Below are 23,382 nucleotides of genomic sequence, written 5' to 3'. Positions count from 1 at the left end.
CTGTATCAGACATGTTTGCTGAATTTTTCAGCGATGGCTTTCTTCAAAGCAACCACGAGCTCACCCCCTTCAGAAAGTTGATGATTGGTCCCGGCAACGGAACCTTGAAACCGGCCTCTGATAGAAACCAGAGTGCGGTAGACTAGCAATCACCCGTCCACTTGTAGTCTAGATGTGAAAACAAAACAGATTGGAGCTAGAGTGCCCAAATCTGAAAACAAAGCGACACCTGTTGGCCCCAAAGCTTGGCGCCCCTTGCGGTATTTCTTTATTCAATTCCAAAAATATGAATGGCTGAGTACAACAAAAATCAGCCAAGAGATTACACCTGTATGTCCAATCTGACGGCCCACAATACCTCTTAGCACAGAGGATCTAAGCACACAGATCTGTGTCTCAACATAACACACTGTGTCTCCCTCTGATCAGCCAAGACCACTAAGCAGGGCAGCCATGAGCATACATCTGGCATAACTCAAGTACATGATTCAACATCTCAGCTCATACATACATGTACTGTTCAACCTCTGTCTCAACCCTTGTCAATCTACCATACCCCTCCTCTCACAAGGGGCCAGATAACTCAAATCTGCAACAGAAATCAAGCAGTAGAAAGAGAGATAAATGAACAAAAGCGGAGCTTACCAAAATCAACTCGTGAATCAGCACTGGAGGAAGCAACGGTACCAATCTGTACTTGCAGGCACTTGTTTCCACAACCCTGCTTCACACGCATGCACGTACTTGTCTGTACCCTCCTCCTTGTGTTCACTTCTATGCTGTCTTGACTATACAGATCTGAAAAACAGCCCCGTACCCGTCTGTACTACCTCGGGATACGTGCCAAGAGCTATCCTTGCCTGCAGCCAGCACTTGTACACACCTGTACCTGCGCAGCCAATAGTAGCCGCCTGCTGATTTGCTGCTGGTTGCCTGCGCTGCCTGCAACAGTGTTGCCCAGCACCTGTACTTGCACCAGATCTGGCCGTACAGTGTACCTGCAGAAGTACAGAATTGTACTTGCAGTCGTACAGCCTGTACAGCCTGAATTCAGCAGCTGCAGCCGCCTGTCTCTGTCCCACAGCTCTGCGCCGTCTCTGTCCACAGCAGTACCTGCTGTCGTACAGCACTGTACGGCTGCTGTATGGCCTGCTCCAGCACACAGAAGTCAGCAGCAGTCGACCAGAGTTTCTCCTCAGCTTTTCCACGCATGAGAACCCACAAGAGTGCTCCACGACTCTTTTTCCCAAAAGCTAGAGAGAGGGGGAGGAGAGAGAAACACACACTCCAAAAGTGGAGTGGCCTCCTCCCCATAAAAATCCTAGGGCCCCAAACTTTAAAAGTCCCTAGGGGCCACTAAGGCCTAGGGGCAACTTTAATAAACATTAAAAGTTTAATGTTCTAGTTCCCCCCTTCACACCTAGGGATGTCCACACATCTTTAACTCTGTCCGGGCACCCCCCATGTGAATCATTCAATATTCTGACTCTGCAACCACCATGCCCACACTTATGCTGCTCCATTTTCACAGGGCCATGACACACCACATATCCGTCTCTCTCATAGTGAGAGGAACAGAGTATTGAAACAGGACCTATGGCAGCTCTATACACGAGAGACATGGATATCGCCTACACAGCCTCTTCCACCGAAGATGCTATACTACAGAGATCACTTCATGAGTATCACTGATGATGGATTTATAGAGAGGCCTAGATACATGGAGGGCTTTTTACCACACGGCTCCCGAGTGGCTATTGGTCAGCTTAGAGTTTCATCACATCGATTGGAGATCGAGGCTGGCAGAGCAGCACGGATCCCCCGAGAGGAGAGGGTATGCAGATTGTGCAGAGAGGAGGTGGAGAGTGAGGAGCATTATGTATGCAGATGCAGAGCATATACAGCCATCAGAGAGAGATATCCCATTTTATTCAAAGAGCCACATTCCCTACGCCAGATCTTTGAGGCAGCAGACCAGCGCATACTAGGGAGATTCATTCTAGACATACAGCATCACAGAGAGACATCATTACAGGCTCAGACACCTCCAAAGGGGGGACGACAGACACAGATTACTACATTTTTTCAGAGATCCACCCCACTCCCAGCCCCTACACGGCAAGAAATTACTCTCCAGAGAGCAGAGACACTCAGAGCCCGCAGGAGACAGAGGACACCTAGCTTTCGGACACCACGCCTATACCACAGAGAGATGACAGAGCTCAGAGCTCAGTTTCACAGAGAGGGTGCGAAGCGACTGGCTCGCTTCAGAGCAGACCCAGGCATGTTCTTTAGGGAGTTGTGGACACCCCCTTCATTGATGTATACCATTTTATACCCCCAGTATGGTACAGGATGGAGCTAGCTAGGTTGCATATCATGATTGTATACTCCATGCATATAGCTTTGCATTCTCCTAGTAGTAGAGCTCCATCCCCTCCCCCACTCATTGTACTTATTGCACACCCAGATTCAGCTTTTTAGTTCAGTACTTTTTCATTTTGTTGGGATGACAGAGGATACCCCATACAGGCACACCGATTTGTCTCATAGGCCGAGTTCGGTCTTTTGGAAGACGTTAATAAAATCTTTCTTTCTTTCTTTCTTTCTTCCGGCCGATTGAAGCGAAGGTGCTCGACACTCTCTCTCTCTCTCTCTCTTCCAGCCAACTAAAGCGAAGGTACTCGACACTCTCTCTGTTCCAGCCGACTGAAGCGAAGGTGCTCGACAATCTCTCTCTCTCTTCCGGCCAACTGAAGCCAAGGTGCTCGACACACTCTCTCTCTTCTGGCTGACTGAAGCGAAGGTGCCCGACACTCTCTCCTTCTCTCCAAGCCGGCTGAACTGAAGGTATCGGATTCTCTCTCTCTTCTGGCAGACAAAATGAAAGCCTTCGATTCTATCTTCTCTTACTCGATGGACTGAAGAGAAAGCCTTTGAATCTCTCTCTTCTCTCACTCGGTGGACTGAAGTGCCCAAACCAGCCTGTAGGCTAAACCGTACAGCTTCACGTGGATTGGCTATAACTCATACTGTAAAAAAAAACAGGTTTATCTACTTTTGTCTAGCAAGAATTTTGAGCAAGCCAAAATCTCTTCACCCTGATTTTGCAGAGCTTTTCTTCCAAAAGTGTTCTTTTACTCTCTCTTCCTACTAATGGGACTCTTGAGGATGCAAGAGTTAGGATGCTAGAAGTTGGGACAAGGGACCATCATTGAAGCTGGGAGTGTTTCTCTAGGAGAATCGGCTATCTTGTCACCGTGGTTGAGCACTTTGTCAGGTATTAGTATGAGAGTGCTCGTGCACGGTCCCAGAACACCAATTTCGTGCAAGTGTTCAGCCCAAGAAAGGTGAGGATTGCCCGAGATTGGTCTCATCAACGAAATTTTTCACCGACATATACATTGTTTTGGTATTTGTATTCACTCCATGTTTTGGACAAACTGGCTCTGAGGCCCGTGAAACTTGTAATCATCAAATACTCCAAGAAATACATCTTGTATTGAGGGGGGGTCGGCCCTTTCCGGCCCGAGTGGTGGTGTCAAGTTGTTTATTGTGGATGCTTGTGTTGTTCATAATTGTCAAGGTTAAGTGATCTAAGTTTGTGCATTTGTTTTCCGACTGTGGTTGGTTTCCCGTGGGGAGCAGTTGCATCTGGTCCTTGGAGGGAGCTCCTCTTGTTCATGCATGGGTAGTATATGAACCTTTGTGTCACGTGTTACAAGTGCTTGCTCACTGCAAAAAATCAACTTTGTGCAAGGCTGAAAGCTTATAAGGCCTCTAGCTCTTCTCCAAGCCTAGAAATAACTAATCTAATCACTCTAAAGTTCGACGCTCCAAAGTACTTAGTAGCAGCTCGTCAGCTAGCCAGCACCGTCTTTCAAGCTGGCTGATTCAGTAAATGGACGGTTTACCCCAAAGTCTTTGCCCTTCTTGTCATCGGGAAGGCCAACTCGAAAAGTTTCAAACATGCACAGCATGTGTAAATGACAGCACTCATCATTTGATATATAAACACTAAAATCAATGCATTGAATCACCGGCTGTGTAGCACAGTCTCTAGATCGGTAGTTCAAATCTGAAATTCCCCCGTCCGGAGTTGAGCACAATCTTGTCACGACTCACCAGATAAACAAGATGAAACATGGCTAAGCACAATACAAGATTTCAAGCTGAAAATAATGGCACCTGTACCGGGGCCAAAATGGGCCAATCTCCCCCCCCCCCCCCCCCCCCCCCCTCAATGATAATATATTATTAAGGAGTATTTTGTTACAAGCCACATGGTCACCTTGTGCCAGATTTCCAATAACAAGAGTAGTGAATATATGTAGAATCCATATCCAAGACGTTTGTGGATGTAGACCACCGCCTCCAAGGAGCACCTCCACATTCCCAATACCCAGTGTCACACCAAACACATGATACCTTCCACTGGCATTCCTCTGTGCAAAGCACACGAGCGCGCCAGGCTGAGAAGTAGAAGACCATATGGCTATGTATGTGGATTTCGAACTGGAGTGTCAGATAGTCTTCTCACATGACCACCTCTTACAGGCACCTCTTACAGGCACCTCGTCACCGGCCAAGGGTGTAGCACCACCACCAAATGTTTTCCAAGGCTCATCTCTTCCCCATCATTTACAACAACAAGAAATGAATACCAAGAAGACAATGCCCCACACATGTGGCATCACTTGATTGACAACCCAAACGTCCGCAAGCCCAATTTGCACGTGCGATGACGTCAACACATGGTCACAAGAAACATTTTGTCCATTTCGTTGTTTCAACATATTTTGTTTCGTTTCGTTTCACCTCTATGGACGAAACAGAGAGGTTTTGAAGTGACACTTAACAAATCAAATTGGAGAAAATGAGAATTTAAGGAAAAAATAGAAAATTTCAACAATTGGGTGTGAAATTAGATGCGATTGAGGTTGAAAGTAAGAAATTGGGATTCATAAATTGAAGGAAAGTCAAAAATTGTAAGAAATTTCAACAATTGGGTGTGAAATTAGGCGCAATCAAGGCTAAAGTATAAAATCGGAATATGTAAATTAGAAGAAAATGACAAATAGAAGAGCTAGTAAAACACATGTAGAAAATTGATGTGAAATTAGGTGAAATTGACCAAGAAGTCGAATTTGGGGCCTGTGCAAAACTCTGTTTCGACCATTGAGGTTGAAAGTATGAATTTCGGATTTGTAAATTAAGAGCTAGTGGATACGTCTAAGAAGCTTCAACGATTGGGTGTGAAATTAGGTGAAATTGACCAAGAAGTCAAATTTGAGATTGTTACAAAGTCACAAGAAAATTTTCATCTATTTCATTGTTTCGTCTTTAGGAGTTTTCAAAGAAAATTGAGATGGAGAGGAGAAGAGAAAGAACAAGAGAAGAGAAAGAAGTGGAGAAGAAAGTTTCTTTTTTAAATCGAATGGCGAAATATAGTATGGGGTGGTTGGCCATGCACCAAAAGTGTGCCCAAGCATTGGGCCAACCTCCACACATGGCCGCAGTTGCCATTAGTGTGGTGGGTGCCCAGAAAGAAAGGCCCACACATTAATGATGAAAAGGAGACGTGCACTTGCCTTGGCCAGCCACCATTTAAAATATTTTTGGCCTCTTTATAAAGTGTCCGCCCAATACTTTAATCAATGTGTACTTGGCTTATAAAATAAACTAAGTGTAGAAACCGTACTTACCACCTCTTCACAAGCCCACAAGCTACGTCAACAAACAGTTCACGAGCGTCCCCAACCTCTGAGCAAGACACACAGACCAGGCAGGCAAACTAAAACAGTTCCCACGAAAATATTTACCAAGCATGCAAACATGTGATGCAATGCACATCTTGCTATTGACAAGCTGCCATTCATGTAGCTGGTATCCCCAATGACCATTCCGGGCATAGAGAACAAGTCCCCAGGTCTACCAGAATGTTGTGTCAAGATCTAGGCATGGACCAAGTCCCCAGCATCACAGATCCAGCCTCTAGCCCCAGGCACAAGGCATAAGTCCCCATGCGCCAAGCATGCAAACATGTGATACAATGCACGTCTTGCTATAGACAAGCTGCCATTCATATAGCTTGTATCCCCAACAACCATTCCGGGCATAGAGAACGAGTCCCCAGGTCTACCAGAATGTCGTGTCCAGATCTAGGCATGGTCCCCTCACAGATCCAGCCTCTAGCCCCAAGCACAAGGCATAAGTCCCCAGAAAAACATGCGCTACTCTAGAGCCCAAAGGCTCAAAGCACGGGAGGCCATTTTGGCGCCAAAATGGTGGCAAAATCCCAGTAGTTGGAGGCACTGAATGCAATGTTGCCTATCATTGAAATTACACTCTGCGACAAAAATCAATGCATTGAGATCATTTTCATGACAGATCAAGTGACAACACAAACAAAACATTTAGTAGATACAAAAGCCCTTCAATTTTGAGATCGCATGCATCAAAATTCACCACACAATAATGGAATACATACAAACATACTATTTGTGTCTTTCATGATGTGTAAAATGGCACAATACTTATGGAATCTTACTTGTCCTTGAATCCCCAACTTCATAGCTTGAACAGGATCCAAAATGACACCACGCACTGGACAACCTAATAGATATGCTGCCACACAAAAGTATGGGTCAACCACTGCATTCATGAATTAGTTCAACGTATACAAGCAGAAAAGTGAACTATAACTCTAAGAAATATAAACAAAGAGTTTAGAGTCACACCTACCACAGGTCAGAATATAAATTCATGCACACAATTCACAAGAGGTTGGCTTAGGAAAAAGCACCAGTTTTGGACAAAAAAGCAAGAAAAAGCAAAAAGTCAAACTAAGTTGACCACGAGCTAAGGGCACCATTGGAAATAGGAGACTGAACCGGATCAAAAAGCTAAATGCCGCTTTTCCAAAAAGTAGCTCTAGGGCCAAAAAGCAAGGCCCTAAAGCTAGAAAAGCAATAATTCAAGAACTTTGGCAAAAGTTGAGTAACATTCTATTATTAAAAGAATAAAGAGGAGAGCATAGTGAAAAAGTAAAAGCAAAGCATGGTAGCTTTTTGCAAAAAGCCCGACCAACAGCCCACCCCCCCCCCCGGTATATAAAAGAAGCATGAACCTCTCCCTTCTCCTCATTCATTGAAGCTTGGAGATTATCCTCACCTTCATCAACATCATCAAGTTCATGGGAGAGTGCGAGAAGACCATCTTCATCGTCGTCGTCATCGTTATCAAGCTTTTGATCGAGGGGTTCCTTCTAGCACCCCTCACCTGCTATTTCTATGCCGCTGCCACCCTGTGCTGCCAGTACCGCCACCGCCCTGTGCCGCTCCTTGCCACCCAGCACTGCCAGTAGCACTCTTTTGGATTACCGCTATTCGTGGAATTGACTCATCAAGAGGTCGTATCTACTCCAGGATTGGGTATCCATTCTTTTGTTAGAAGTCATCTCCTATCTATACATATACACCAGGGCCTCTGTTGTGGGTGTGCCCGCCCTTTGTAGGTGTCTTATCATTTTTCCTCACTCCCCGTATTTTTCCCCCATTTTTCCGTATTTTTCTGTGGCATAAGAGGCAGTCTTGTAGTGGCAGGAGGACCTTGAACCTAGCCGACTGCATCTGTGGAGACTCTGGAGGTGGCCGACTACTCTGCACAGGTCGTGGACCTCCCTGATGCTGGCCGACCCCCCCTGCTGCTGGCCGATTGTGCATTTCAGCAGTCATGGGGTTTTTGTGTCCTGTCAGCTGCCCTACAGCAGGCCGACTGCTGTTGGGGGGCCATATAAAATGGCCCCCAGCCCCCTTGTCACCATTGTATCATTTCCGGGATTCTTTTGTGTATATAGAGCAGAGTTACACGCCTCTGCCTCTCTATCTCTTGTGCTGTTATTTTTCTGCATTGCGTTTTGCTCTTGTGTTTCCAGATCTGGTCATCATCTCCGCTGCGTATTCTAACATGGTATCAGAGCCAAGGCTCTAGGTAGTTCTTGGGATTTGTGTGAGCAAGAGAGGGACTGTTGTGTTGCTGATTGGTGGACTGTTCGGGACTGTTTGGGAAGAGGAGAAGCAAGAGGACGGCGGGCTGATTTGCTGGACAGCCACTTGCAGGTGTTAGTTCTTCTTTGTTCCCACCCACGCACCCTTTTCAAAGTACATCCCCCAAATGGCAGATCTGTTTGAGCTGGCCGAGAGGCACATGAAGCTCCCGACACTCCCCACGTTCCCAGTGGACCGTCAGTTGGACGGGAACAACTACGGCATATGGAAGGTTATGATGGAATCTGTTCTAGAGTCTTACCACCTCGCTGATTTCGTCGTTGTTGGGGTTCCACGGCCAGAAGTAGAGGAAGGGGAGTTACCGTCGATCCGAAAGGACCGGGAGGCTCAGACACAGATGTGGGATCGTGTCAACGCCAGGGTTTGTTCGTTTATCTTTCTCAACTGCACACCGCAGGTAATCAATCATGTAAAGCATATGACGCTGGCCAGAGGTATATGGCAGCATTTGGCCTCTCTTTACAACAGGGTATCGCCCATGAAGAGGATTTCCTTGGAAGTACAGATGCGGGAAAAACTGATTGATGAGTTACAAGCGCCAATGCCTGAGGATCTCACCAAATCCAATACAGCAAAGGAGGACGGGACTAGTGCCACAAGGATTTCCAAGGGAGTAGAGGATTCTCTCGTGTTGGAAGAGCATCCATTGGCAAAGGAACCAGAAGAACCACAACCCGAACCCGAACTTGAACCCGAAGAGCAGATTCTAGAACAGGTAGATCTTCATTTTGTTGCCCCCGAAGTGGAATGTAATCACATGGATGTATCTGATTAGTCCTATAGATCAGATGTGGCCTCTAAAGGACGTTAATATAGTTTTCTTTCTTTCTTTCTTTCTATGTGGAGGAGGATGAGGTCGGCCAAATTTCCCAAGGAGGTGGATCTCTCCAAATCCTATATGGAGGAGGATGAGGTCGGCCCGACAGTTTCAGACAAGCTTCCAGAAAATCTATCTGAATCCAGTGAGGAGGAGGAAGGGACTACATGTGATTGGGATCGAGCCAGTGGATATGAAGTGGAGTCTTTTAACGGCCAAAACGCCCATCACTTTCCCCATGGGAAGCATGCATCACATTTTCCATCATATTTGCCACTCTTTCTTGCTTGTACATCTCTTTCTTTTCCTGACCCATGCAAGGTAGAGGCTTGCTTTGAAGTCACTGTAACCTCATCTTGTAAGACTTAATCCTTTGAGACAAACCATTACATGTCTCCACACACGGTGACACTTGGTTGACCCAACATTATGCCTAGCTTTGGGCATACTGGGCGGCATGAGTAGCAGGTGACACATGATCGTCCTTGCTTGACCCAACATTATGCATAACTTTCAACCCATGAGGGGTTCTTCCTTGGCTAATTCCATAGGCAAAGTACGGCAGCCAACAGGCCCATCACTTTCCTCATGATGCATCGTGTGATTGCTTGCGATGATGTGTCCAGTTCATGGGCAGGGCATGCCCACACATGAACCCTGCTAATGCTTTGTATTCTGACATGGTTTGTGGCATGTGAACATGTGGTAAAGTATCTTGTTTAACCCTTTAAATTTTGAGCCAAGGTTTTATAACTTTTGGGCGTTCAGACTTCATTAAAGTCTGGACTGCCCACTGGGTTGTGCTCGGTGCCCAAGAGCCATGTGTGGGCAGCCTAATCTTCGGGCACCCTCTTTGGTCATTTAAACCCACCTAGTGGCCACTTTAATGTGTGGGCACTTAATGGAGGTGTACACCCTTACTCTTGGTGGGCTATGCCACATGGCATAAGGGGGTTGGACCCCACTCCTCTCCACTAACTTTCCCATAACTCACTCTTGCTCCTCACACACATACGGGCAAAAGCGATCATCTCTCCCTCTCCCTAAGCAAGTCGACATTCACCAGAAGAGCTCCACAAGCTGCCGTACAGCCCCTTACTGTCGTACTGTACTGGCTGTACCTTTCTGCCATCCTGTACTTACTGTACTGACCTGTACATACTCCCGTACCTGTACCTGCTATGTACCCGATTGCACCTGATGAGTACTTGCTGTTCCTGACTGAACCTTTTGTACCTGACTGCACCGACTGTGTACTCGCAGCTGCCTGTGTACTTGCAGCCATACACACCTACTTGTTGCAGCACTTACCGAACTTGCTGCTGAACTTGTTGTAACCCACCGTATTTGTTGTATCTACAGTACTTATTGTACGTGTACATGCTGTTCCTGCAGTACTACTTGTACCAGCTGAACCTACTGTATCCACTACAGTACCTGCTCCTATCTGCAGCACCTGAAGGCTGATACTTGCTTAAGTACCTGCTCTTCTACAAGTACCTGTTCGCGTACTCGTCACAGTATTGAGTACCTGTTCGTATATACTTGTGCTACTAGGATCTACACCATAGCCTCTGCCAGGCCTTAGTAGAGAGTGCTTGTTTGTGCATGGGTTCGGAACGACGATTTCGCGTTCACCCCACTCCAGGTGTATGAGGCTGGTGGTTTGGCCACTTTGACTCTTTTGATGAATCTTGCATCGACATTCTAATCCAACACACTTTTGTTTGGGTAACATGTATTCATTATTTGCATTGCATGGAATATCTGGATTGAAAGCCCTTGGAACTTTCTACAGATATTAAATACTCCAATAATATACAGCAGTTTTTTTTTTTTGGGGGGGGGGGGGGGGGGTCAGCCGGTTCGCGGCCCCAGTGGTGGTGTATTGTGCAATCTCTATCTTTGCAAAGCTATCTTGTGCAGTATTGTGTACTTTCAGTTATCTGATGCATTGTTGCTGGTTCATATTTACGTGTTGACGAGTTGCTTGTTCTTGAGACAGTGCCTAGGAACATTCACACAGTGTTATTACAATGGTATCAGAGCACGATTGTTTCCCTCTTCTCAGTGGAGAAACGATCATTTGGGCATTAAACTCCGTGTGAATAGCCATCGCACACTATGGACAACCATGCACAGAGTGGGCAAGGGCTAGTTCACATGGCCAGCCAAGTGGTGCACATGCTTTTGATACTTTGGGTAACAGGCATATGCACACAGGTTAGGTGGAGAAGCATACACATGTGGGACAACACTCTCAAGGCAAACATGAGATGCATGAAAATGACCCAAATGTGTTGAAGGCCAAGATGGAATGCATAAAGAGGTAGTCGTATGCCAAGGAGGAAGAGCGGAAGATGCTTTATGAGAACCCACAGGTTCGCTTATGGAGGCCATAAAGACCGAGTCTATGATTGCAAACACTATGAACTCTATGGCTAAGGAATTGAGTAGGAACCCTCAATAGATAGCTCTCAACTATCTCATAAGTAGTGGAGATGTGGTCAAAGGCAAAGCAGGTGAACTTTGTGTCACAGAACTGCGTGTGGAGACATGTAAGTGATTTGTCTCGAAGGAATAAGTCTTATATACACAGGATTAGATTTCAGTGACTTCAAAGCAAGCCTCTACCCCGCATGGGTCAGGAAAAGAAAGAGTTGTACATGCAAGAGAGAGTGGCAAACATGATGGAAATCAACAAACCAGTTTCAAGCATGCAGAGATGCGTGCACATCCATTATGCAATGGATATATCTCTCGTTCCTAGACCCTGTAATTAGCACGTCTTCCCTGAGCACGAAATTGGCTCAATGGGAAGCCTAAACTGGGATCCCTGACAGTGGGTTCCACGTCTTGGCCACACTCGGGCGACACGAGGCCTGACCTCAGTATGGGTGACACGAACTCCTGTCCCTTGGCACGAAACTAGGGAAGTGCACTTGGGCAGCAAAATGGTGACACGGAGATAAATTTACCACATACTGTTGTCAAAATGTCTGCGGACAAGTGTACTTGACCACATCTAGTTATATCTGTATGCAAACTATTAAAATGGACTAGGTACCATTACAAGTGTACAGATAGGATGCCACATGTCAAACCTGTGATTGGTCAACTCGATTTGTCACATCAACAAATGATGCGATCGAATTTTCACACAATCTATAGTGGATCATGTACCATTTCCACCGAACCGTGTACCATTCAAAGGACTACATACCATTGCAAAGTCGATATGTACTTTTGCAAATTTCTCAATTTTTTGGATTTCCAACCATTTGTGTTTGATTTTTGGTTTCTTAGGGAAAGATCAAGCATCTATATACTCAATTTTTATTTTAATTTAAAAATATTTTCACTATTTTTTGAAATTCTTGTATTTTTTGACAAGAAAGAAAAAAAACTACAAAGAAGCAAAAAATATAGATTTGATGGAAAAATATAAAACGAACAAACAATTGAGAGCATTTACTGTTGGATTATATATCATCTCTAGAGTGTCTATTGCATCATTTTCATGCTTATACTGGCCATTTATGAGGCCCTGCAGTGCATATTTATTTAGGTATTTTTCCCCTATTTTTTATGATTTTGTAGCATTTTTATGCTATTGTGGAGCTGTCGGCCTGCTACAGGCTACAGCTAGCCGACCAGCTCTCCTAGGGAGTATATGAGGGTTGTCCCCCATTTCATCTCATTCTTTTGCATCCACTTGAGGTTATTAGCAATTGCTTCTACTTCTTGTCATTGTACAGCACCTACGGGCTTCCCTCGTGCTCAGTTTTCATCAATGAACATCAGTTTCCAGCATTTACAGGTCTTGTACTACATCTATGTTTTCTGTTTGCTTCACTTTCTTTCATGGTATCAGAGAAAAACACTGACCTATGAGCAGAAGAGAGCTGCGTTTTCTGTTCTGGAGCAGAGGCTTCGACAGATTGCTGCATTTTCCGCAGCTTTCAACGCAGAAGGTGCTGTGTTTTCTTCCGAGAGCAAAGGCTTCCTCAAGATTGCTACGTTTTCTTCATCTGACGCTTGGGACTGTTGTATTTCTGAATTTTTCAGCAAAGATTGCTGATTGGCTTGCTAAAGCACTCTTCTAGGTACCGAGGACAAGGATCTACAGCTTGGAGAGATCTTCCTCTCCTTTCAGTTTCCCACTCTATCTCCCTTTCTTCTTGCTGTGCACAGCCTGAGAGGAGGATTTGCTGATTTTTTCAGCCCCTTTCTTAAAAGAAGGTTTCTTGTCAGAGGACATGGCTTCATGAGGTTTCTCTAGCTACTGCTGCTCCTTCTCCTGTTGATTCTCCAACACCATCGCAGCCTGGATCCCCTGCTCCCGCTCCACAGGTGGAGCCTATTCCCAATCTTTCCTCTCTGAGTTTCTCTCATCCAGGTCTTGCTCCCACCCCTACCCATCTACCATCCTACAATCCTCCCCAAGTCAGTGACTCCATGAAGCTTACAGCAACCAACTATCATACTTCGTCTTTCTACACTCAGTTGTTGCTAGAAGGAGCCGGTGTGTGGATGGCTATCTCCACACCTCACTTGGTGGACCCTGCTGTCTCTACTCGGAGAGTAATGCTCATCAGATGTGGACAGAGATCCAGATGAGGTATGGAAGAGTTTCGACAGTGAAGATTACCAAATTGGAGTCAGATCTGGAGAAGCTTACAATCAATGAGTCAGATAACTTGATTGAGAAGATTCGAGAGTTCACCCGTATCAAGCTGCAGCTTGAGGAGTACAGGAGCACCATCAACAATCCCATCCATAAACTTCTTGGTAAATTGCCTGCTTCCTTTGATTCTTTCAGGGATAATATTTATTTCCGTGATCCTCTCCCCCCTTTTGAGGAAGTCGTGAGTTATCTCAACGACAAGTGCATGCTTCACGGAAAAGGCAAGTCGGAGTCTGCTTTTGTCGCCTTTGACAAGGGCAAAGGCAAAGGCAAAAAAGGAAACTCCAACAACAACAACAAAAACAAAGGCAAAGGCAAGGGTAAACAGGATTCTAAGGAATCCACGGATAAAAGCAATGAATGTGATTAATGTGGCAGGTCAAGTCACACTGAGGCTCGCTGCTTTGCTTGTCGTGATGATTCTCGAGCAGCCAAAGCCAAGTATAAAGCCCAAGATGCTGATAAAGCATTTGACAAGGACAAGACCAAAGATAAAGGCAAAGTTTCAGGAGGGATCTGCCAAAGTTGCATACATAGCACTCCCAGATTCATCCAATTCTTCAAAGAATTCACTCCTCGTGATCACAGATATAACCTCTCCTGAAGAGGTTAGTGACACACCTAAAGCGGTGGAATGGATTGGTGATGGTGGTGCTTTTCCCCAGATGACCAATCAGGCCCATATCTTGGAGGACTACCAGACTCTCTCTTCTTCAGTTCACATCAACAACTCTTCACTTCCTGTCATCGGTGTTGGTAATCCACCTTACATGATGTTCTACATGTCCCACGGATTTCCAAAAATCTGTTTTCAGTATACAAAGCTTCTCAGAAGGGACTTGGTGTGTACTTTGATGATGAGGTCATCGAAGTAATCGACATGAAGACTCTCGGTTGTTGCCAATGGAGTCCATGATGGGGGTCTCTACAAGATCACCAATTTTTCCTCCCAGATCCCTCACATTGATTCCCATATTCATCGACTTTTCTCCCCCTTGATGACCTTGGTTTCTGAAGCAAATACTTCTCTGTGGCATTCTCGCTTCAGTCATGTACCCATTGCTGCCTTACAAAAGTTCCATTCTAAATAGGTTGTCAGCGGACTACCTCAGCTCAGGTCTCTTTCACACATCTCCTCATCTTGCATGATGGGCAAGCATCATCGAGATGCATTTCCAGAGGAGGCCACTCATCGAGCAACCCGAAGACTGGAGCTTATTGTTATATGCACATTATGTGTGCATATACTAGGAGGCTAACCCACATTAGGCTTGTGAGCATGGGAACAAGCTCTAGTGGAGCATGGGTTAGGACTAACCTTAAGGATTAAGGTTAGGGTCAGGCATCCAAGGGTCACACATGGGAAATGGAGAGTCAAGAGTCACTTGAGGGCCCTCCTATATAATAGGGGCATGGGGCACACTCAAGGGAGGCTGACGTTATGGCCTCTTGATGTTATCTTGGGGCTAGGTTATGTTATGCTCTCTTGTGTGGAGGATCATAACTACTCACCTACCATTTCACACTATAGCTACATGCTATTGGATTGGAGTTATACCTCTTGATAGTATGGGACATCAAGGTAAAGGTATGATGTACTTCATTATAATTCATGTGTGCATCCCTTGGACTCAGGGGTGGTTGGGTGGATGAGTTTATGCATGTTTATGCATAACAATTATCTAGAGAGATCTTAGGGTTTTAGCACTTATACATGCAGATCTTGCAAGACCTATGGAGGTTGAGTCTCTTGGTGGTGCTAGATATTTTCTTCTTATTGTGGATGACTTCACTCGAGAAGTCTGGGTATGTTTTCTGGCTCACAAGTCAAATGCTTTTGCCAGTTTCAGGACTTGGATCGCAATGGTGGAAAATCAGTCTCGGGGTAGAGTTTCATTCCTCCGAACTGATAATGGCGGCGAGTTTGTAACATTTGATGACCTCCTTGCGTCAAAGAGCATTCACCGACAAACTACAGTTTCTTACATTCCTCAGCAAAATGGGATTGTGGAACGGAAGAACCGGACCGTCAAAGAGATGGCTCGTGCTTTGTTGCATCATGCAGGTCTCTCTCTTGCTTTCTGGGGTGAAGCTGTGGCTACCTCAGTTTATCTCATTAACCGCTCTCTCACAAAAGCAATTGAGGGGATGACTCCGAAGGAGGCTTTTACAAGACACAAGCCTTCTATTTCTCATCTTCGTGTTTTCGATTGTGTTGCTTATGTGCATGTCCCAGATAAGAAAAGGACCACACTCGCACCAAAGTCAAAGAGGATGATCTTCACAGGCTACAATCTGAGATCAAAAGGGTACCGCTTTTGGAATCCGCAAGTTGATGACATCATCATTTCCCGTGATGCTCGATTTGATGAGAGCTTGTTTGGCATTGATTCCTCTCCACCTGATGCATCTTCCGACTTTTTGGATGATCCATTCCCGACAGATGCTAGTGATATTATACCTCTTCCACGTAAAGCTCCTCCTCCTCCTCCTCCCTCCCCTGCTGCAACCCCGGTGCCAGCTGCTACTTTGCAGCCACCCATTCCTGTTGCACCACCTTCTGCAGCTCCCCTCCCTCTACAAGTCCTACTTTGACTCCGGGATTACCCTCACCAATGCTTACTTCATCACCACTTCCAGCAGCATCAGATGAGTCCTCTGCTGCAACTAGATCTTCTTCTTAAGGCTTTGAGAGGAAGGTTGGCCTACCTCGGTGGATTCAGCAACTCTTTAGAGATTCTGGTGTCACTAATGCACAGCTCCATAACCAGATCTCTACCACCACCCCTGGACCACGCCGTTCATCTCGGGAAAAACCTTCGAGTGGGCCTACTATTTGTGGGATGGGTCCATGTAGCCATACTTATTAGGCAACAACCACATGGGTTTGACCCACCTTGCTCTATTGGATATTCCATAGGAAATCCTTCGAGTGGGCCTACTATTGGTGGGATGGGTCCATGTTACCATACTTATTAGGTGGTAGCCACATGGCCTGGAGTCACAGGTGTGCTCTCTCGAGTAGGCTCGGATGAGTCTAGGCAAAGCAACCTAGGCAATTCATCATGCTCTCGCTTTGGTAGTAGGCTAACCAAGTAAAGCAACCCCTTTGGCTTCCACATCTCATCACAAAATGAATTATGCTGTCATGAGTTCTCTCAAGGAGACCGATTAACATGAGAGTCCAGAGGAGGCTCTTTCACAACCGTAGTGGCGGCAAGCCATGGAAGCATATATGGCCTCTATTGAGAGGAATAACACTTGGTCTTTGGTGCCACGGCCTTTACATCATCGTGTTATTGGTGTGAAATGGATTTTCAAAGTCAAGTTTCATGCAAATGGTGCTTTGGACAAGTACAAAGCCTGCCTTGTTGCGCGAGGATATGCTCAAAAGACAAGTGAAGACTTTGATAAGATATTTGCTCCTACAACCAAGTATACTTTGATAAGACATTTGCTCCTACAACCAGGTATACCACCATTAGGATAGTTTCGGCTCTGGCTACACACTTCAGATGGCCCGTGTTCCAGATGGATGTCAAAACTGCTTTTCTAAATCGAGATTTAGAGGAGGAAGTTTATGTTGAGCAGCCTCCTAGTTTTGTGATTCAGGGACAGGACACGCATGCGTATCTTCTGCAGAAGGCTCTTTATGGTCTCAAACAAGCACCCCGTGCCTCGTATCAGAAGATTGATGCCTTCTTGTTATCTCTTGGCTTTGAGAGGGCATATACTGACAGCAATCTCTATGTGCTTCTTTCTGATGGAGATATTTGTGTCATTGTTTTGTATGTTGATGACTTTGTATGTTGATGACCTCATCCTTTCTGGCTCAGATATTGGGTTCGTCACTCAGGTTCAATCCAAGCTTCCAGAGTCATTTGAGATGGTTGATCTTGGCCTTCTACATTATTTTCTTGGGCTAGAGGTTTGGCAGAAAGCTGATTGTACCTTCATTTCTCAGCAGAAGTATGTGAAGAAGCTGCTCTCACTTTATGGGTTGTCAGATTGTACACCTCTCTCTTGTCCCATGGATCCCAATGCCAAGTTATCAAAGGAGGATGATACACCCTTGGTGGATTCCACAGAGTATCGACAGATTGTTGGCTCATTGCTTTACCTTGCCAACACCCGTCCAAACATCTCCTATGCTATAAGTGTCCTCAGCCAGTTCTCATCAGCTGCTCGAAGGTCTCATTGGCAAGCAGCTTTGAGAGTTCTTCGTTATCTTCGAGGTACATCAGATTATGGCACCACCTACTCCAGTGGTGCTGATTTGGTTGGCTTCACAAATTCTGATTGGGCATGCTGCATTGATACTCGGAGGTCTACATCTGGATATTGCTTCATGCTGGTTCTCGATTGGTTTCTTGGAAGTCTCAAAAGCAGAGGACTGTTTCTACTTCTTCCACCGAGGCTGGGTATAAAGCCTACCTTCTCTCCTCCAACGAGGCACTTTGGATACATCATTTTCTAGACCATTCGTGCTGTGCTGATACTTTCCCGATTACTATCTTCTCGGATTCTCAGAGTGCTATTGCTCTAACTCAAAATCCTGTGATACGGGGACGATCCAAGCATTATCATTTTGTACACGACTGGATCAAGTTGGGACTTCTTCGGCTGACCTACTGTTCTACCAAGGGCAATGTGCTTGATCTCTTCACCAAACCACTTCCGAGAGCTACTACAGAGGTGTTACTTCAGCATGCTGGTATTGGACTGCCCCTCTTGCACTGAAGAGGAGCTGTTGGATTATATATCATCTCCAGAGGGTCATTGACTAGTGTACTTTCACTCTCCCTCTCTACTATGTTGACCCTCTCTCTCCCTTTCTCTCCTGTGTGCAATGCCATAGCCACAGCCATGTTTCCCTTTGAGCCCCCACACGTGGGCTGCCTACAGCCCGCTCTCCACCTGCTACCCATCAATAGCCACATATCCATCTGCCCTCTGCTGCCCACCACCTATCCCACATTGTCGTCCTCCTATCTGCATGCTATCCACCACGCAGAATCTGTCAACCATGCCATGCTAACCCTAGCTTAGCTAGCTAAGCCTTGTGGCTCCCTATCAGAAGAAGCTACTCCCACCGAACAACAGTACCTAAAAAGCACAAATTGTCATCAGAATACAGCAAAAAGAGGTGAAAAAATAACCGAGGAGTGCAGAAAACACAACCCAAAAGCCCTCATGAAGGAGGCACCTTCTTCTAGAGAGAGAGGGAAGAGTGAGGTGGTGAGTTGTCCACTCTAGGTGGCAGGCAAGTGCTTTGTGGAGCAAGCTAGAAAGGACACATGGCTGGTTACTCCCTTTGTACAAAGGGGATAAGGTCTGGGCGGTGGACATTGGGTTTTGTCCACCTCGGGACATCAGTGTGTGTGAACACCGGGCTGGTCATAATTTATAAGTGAGTTTTGGTCGCCCAAAACTTAATGAAGTGTGTACACACTCACTTATAAATTAGTGCTAACCCCTAAGACTAGGTTTATGACCAATACTTACCACCTGTCACATGCCACATAACCATGTCAACAGACAGTTTCACACGCACAGTTCACGAGCGGACGTCCCCTTACCCGGAACTACACATTGGTCAAGCAAGCATGAAAACAACATGCAATTTCAATTGCAAGCAAGCACATAGATATGCTATGCAATGCAACATTGGTATGGACAATCCCCGTTGATGAGACTACCAAAATAGACGTGCTCCAAGCAAGTATACGAGGTACCAGACCCAATGGAGCACCAATCCACCGGGCGTTTTCAAGCATGTACACAGAGACACAAGTCCCAACAGAAAGCCAAGTCCACAATATCACGAGTGGCATCAATCCCCGGCATATACAACTGCCATGGACACCAGTCCAATGTACATACATGATGAGAAAGCACGGGTGGACCAATTGGGTGACCAAATGGTGACAATAAGATGTTCATTGTCTGATGTCTCCCTCTCTCTGCCTCTCTCCTTTGTTTTGTTTCCACACTGTGCAACTTTATCATGGTATCTGGCTTCCGCACGGTGATCCCCCCTCCTACAAGAAGGTTTGCGTTTTTTTCTGGAGTAGAGAGGTACTTGCATTTCATCAACCTATTGCATTTCTAAGGCGATTGCGTGTTCTCCTTGGGTGTTGCGTTTTCTCCACTGTGGTTGTGCTTCTACCTTGGTTGCTGTGTTTTCCTGTTACCTGGGTTTTCTCTTCTCCTCCACTTCCTTCTCTATCAAGGATTGGTTGCTAGCGGTGTGTGGGCTGCATTTTCAGCCTTGGACAGCAGTTGGTGCCAAGTGGTCCTCTTCTTCGCATGTGGAGCGCTACAGACTTGTGGCATCCTCAGCCTGCCTCTTCTTCAATGGTTCTACCTACTTTGTGGGTGTTTTCTTCCCTTCATCACTTGTAATCCAATTCATTCATTCATAGGCACATATGCTCTACACCATCTCTACTAGCTCATATTGCCATTGAAAAAGCCTCATGCTAAATAGTAAGATGTTAATTGTTTGATGTCTCCCTCTCTCTGCCACTCTCTGTGTGCAATGCCATAGCCACAGCCATGTTCCCCTTTGAGCCCTCATAGCTAAGCTGAAGCTCTATAAGATGCAACTTACGTTTGGTTACTCCACTCTCTCATTTACTCCCCTGGCGTGTCACTCATCACAATGCTCACACACAAGAAGGCCAACTCTCTCACTCAATCACACTCACAAGCAAATGCAAGCAAGGAAGACGCACAACACACATGCATGTACTCTCTCAAGCTCATTCTCCCTCTCTCACATGCGAATTAACCAAGCGTTCTCTTTGCATCATGTGTAAAAGTCCCATCCAATGACTCAAAAGTCACTTGTATACTTGGCCATGAGTTCACACTAGACCGGACACTTCTTAAAAAGTACCAATTATTGACTTGGCTTTGTTTGTAATCACAACCTTTACAAATGACTTCGTGAACTCACCGTTGAAAACTCTTGGCAAAGCCTTTAATTTGTGTTGATACAAAATACTAGCACCGTCATTACAAAAGTGGGCTCCAAAATGTTAAGAAAAAATGGGCAGCTTACAAAGATGGAGGGTCAAAAGGAACATCTAAGGCAAGTAGCCACCTCTCCTGCATGAAATAAGCATGGCCAGGGAACAAAAGGGATAAATAAAATTGAAACTTCTCACTAGAAAATGAGACGTGTGTCTCTTCGAGTCTTAAATTTATGTGCACTTAAAAACATAAAAAATCCTAACCCTTGCCCCTAAAACCCCTATTTACCAAGACTTTACAGCCAATATGACTTAACCCCACCCACTTCTCAAGGCAGCAAGTCATAGCCGCTCCAAGCCAATTAACCATTGACAATGGGGACACTTTTGATGATGCACCTAACCACCAACAGCAGCAGCTTTACAAAAGTAATGCACCCTTCTGTCATGCCTCTGTCCAACATGTCAGGTTCACTGTTAGGTCTCAATAATAAGGCTCATTGAAACAAGTCCTTCATCACTTGGCCGCTGACATCAGCCCAAAGGCCATATGGCAAATGACTCAATAGACAGATATGATAGCACTTGTTCAACATTTTCAAAAGATTTACTTGCTAAAAATCAAAGTCAAACAACTTAAAGCCATGTCCAATCCTAATGATGTTCCCAAAGCACATTCAATAACCAGTGAATTAAACACAATTCAAGCCAATAGCAATCTAGGTATATTCAAAAGTGAAATTACCTACAAGAACATGCCCAAAATCTCAGTCAAACAACTAAAAGCCGTGTCCAATCCTAATGATGTTCCCAAAGCACATTCAAAAACCAGTGAATTAAACACAATTCAAGCTAATAGCAATCTAGGTATATTCAAAAGTGAAATTACCTACAAGAACATGCCCAGCTTCATGAACAAACACGCGTCTTTTGTAAGGAGGCCATGAAATCAGGACAGATGCAAGACCTGTGCCCCCTAGATAGATGGCATCAACAAGCGTAAATGCCAAGATTGAAGCCAGAAAAGGCCGGACATCTATTCCATTGTTAACCAAGAAGTTGAAACCTACTATCACACCCGCTAGCAGCAGAGCAGAGTTCCCAGCCATGCCCCACTTCTTTGGAGATAATTTTGATGCTGCAGTGTGACAAGGTATGGGATCATAATATGCCCTGCTAATGGATTTACATAAATAAAATTAATAGCAAAAATGATCTATTTAGTGAAAATGCAGAGCCCTCACATATCTTAAAACCATGCTTACCTTCCAATCCAGCTGCCTCCAAAAATGCAGCCGGTGTTACGTCTCTTGAGCTTTCAGCCGCTGCAAGACAAAAAGAGAAATTCTTTAAAAAGAGCCCTCTTGTTTTGGTCAATCAAGGAGAAGCAACCTTGAGATGTATAAAAAACTCGGAATGGCAGGAAGATGATGCCTTACTTACTGATGTTTTTGTATCTGCCAAAGCTTGGGAGCAAGCCTCTCAGTTGCAGGAAATTGTAAGTCTTGGCGACGAGCCGCATGTCTGTTGCACTCAGGCAAGTGTCAAGCAGATTTCGAAGATCCTGTGGAGGGCTGGGGATGACAAGCTCATCATCATCACCATCATCCTCGCCCTTAACCCTAAACGGCAGCAAGTCATTCTCCTCCTCTGCTTTGTCTGCAAATGGCAAATCTCTGGACTTCTCCAGCACTCGAACAGTTTCAAGGATCCGCAATGCCTTTCTGAGGTCCCTTCTCTCCACTGCTTTGCCGTACTCTGTCCACACCCTCTCGCCTAGAGTTTCTTCTTTGCTGGCAACAATTTTGAAGCTGTTGGTGGTTTTTCGAGGCGATAAGCACCTTCTGATTGTGCCTGCTGGAATGAGCCTCGCGTCGCTGCAGCCTGCGTCGGTGTTGAGAAGACAAGCTGGCCTGTAGCTTTGCCCTGCAGCCACTACTGCCATTACTTCTTCAGAGAATAGAAAGTTGCAAGCGCATATGTTCAAGGATTATATGTAGGCTATGTAGCATTTTTGGTTAAAGTGAAGGCGTTTGTATGATGGAATATCTGGCTCGCATTATTATATAATCACAACTTTTTGTAGGTGTATATAATCCAATAGGGGCCTACAACGCGTGGAAAAAGAAATTCCATTAATTAATTGAGCGTTATTAAGATTTGTGTTAGTAAGGTTTGACCTTACGTAATATTATTTATTTATTATTGCATTATTATTTCAAACGGTTGCAATTGTAATGCGCGATCTTCCTCTTCCCGATTTTATCCGTCTCCTCCTCCCTACCGCAGGCACTTCCTCGTCTTCCGGCTATATGAAGGTATATTTGTCTCCTCCTCCCTACCGCATATCGGTATTCGAAAAAGAAACAACGGCCAAAAACCATACAAATTGGTACGCGCAGCCTCATGGAGCAGAAGGGGCGAAGCAATGGCAGGCAAGGTTTATATTATAGACACTGCATAATAATATGACGGTGGTGATGATGACTTTGCGAAGGCGCAATGACAGACATCTATCGGCCAGCGACGTCCTCTTGAGCATTTTAGTATTGTCTAGTTTTTTCGTGCATGTTGTGCGAGGAAGAAGTCTTACAGCCGATCAAGTAAGAGACTCGCTAAGTGGGTACACCAGGGAGGATGTCGCCAAAGCGCATGTGCAACTCCGAGAGCTTATCAAACCATCGGTTCAGAGCATCCAGGTGGACGAAATTATGTCATTAATTAGGTCAATGCAGTAATTAATATAGATGAAATCATCAATTACTTTGATTCGTTGCGTTTATTGATCATATAAACGTCGATGCATGTTATGTTGTCTTGTGAACCCTACAG

General features: G+C 45.3%; 1 protein-coding gene across 3 annotated transcripts in view; it reads right to left on the bottom strand.

Annotated features, from left to right (window-relative positions):
• Nucleotides 1–22,632, bottom strand: part of LOC147635197 (ATP-dependent zinc metalloprotease) — a 47,881-nt gene extending 25,249 nt beyond the window's left edge. Inside the window, exons 1-4 of one of the 3 annotated variants that reach the window (XM_086802410.1) lie at nt 21,994–22,632; nt 21,816–21,875; nt 21,518–21,688; nt 6,551–6,627 (exon numbers count right to left, since the gene is read on the bottom strand). In XM_086802410.1, coding sequence (XP_086658536.1) covers nt 6,551–6,627; nt 21,518–21,688; nt 21,816–21,875; nt 21,994–22,495 — 810 coding nt within the window. In that variant the 5' untranslated portion in view covers nt 22,496–22,632. Of the gene's footprint in view, nt 1–6,550; nt 6,628–21,439; nt 21,689–21,815; nt 21,876–21,993 lie in introns of all 3 variants that reach the window. The other 2 variants (XM_086802409.1, XM_086802407.1) reach the window with 2 other exon arrangements.
• Between the last annotated feature and the right edge of the window lie 750 nt (nt 22,633–23,382).

Source organism: Cibotium barometz, chromosome 9 (genome assembly GCF_041138505.1).
Source record: "Cibotium barometz isolate CiBa-2024 chromosome 9, ASM4113850v1, whole genome shotgun sequence".
In the NCBI taxonomy this organism is placed as follows: domain Eukaryota; kingdom Viridiplantae; phylum Streptophyta; class Polypodiopsida; order Cyatheales; family Cibotiaceae; genus Cibotium; species Cibotium barometz.
This window is presented reverse-complemented; position numbering and strand designations above follow the sequence as displayed.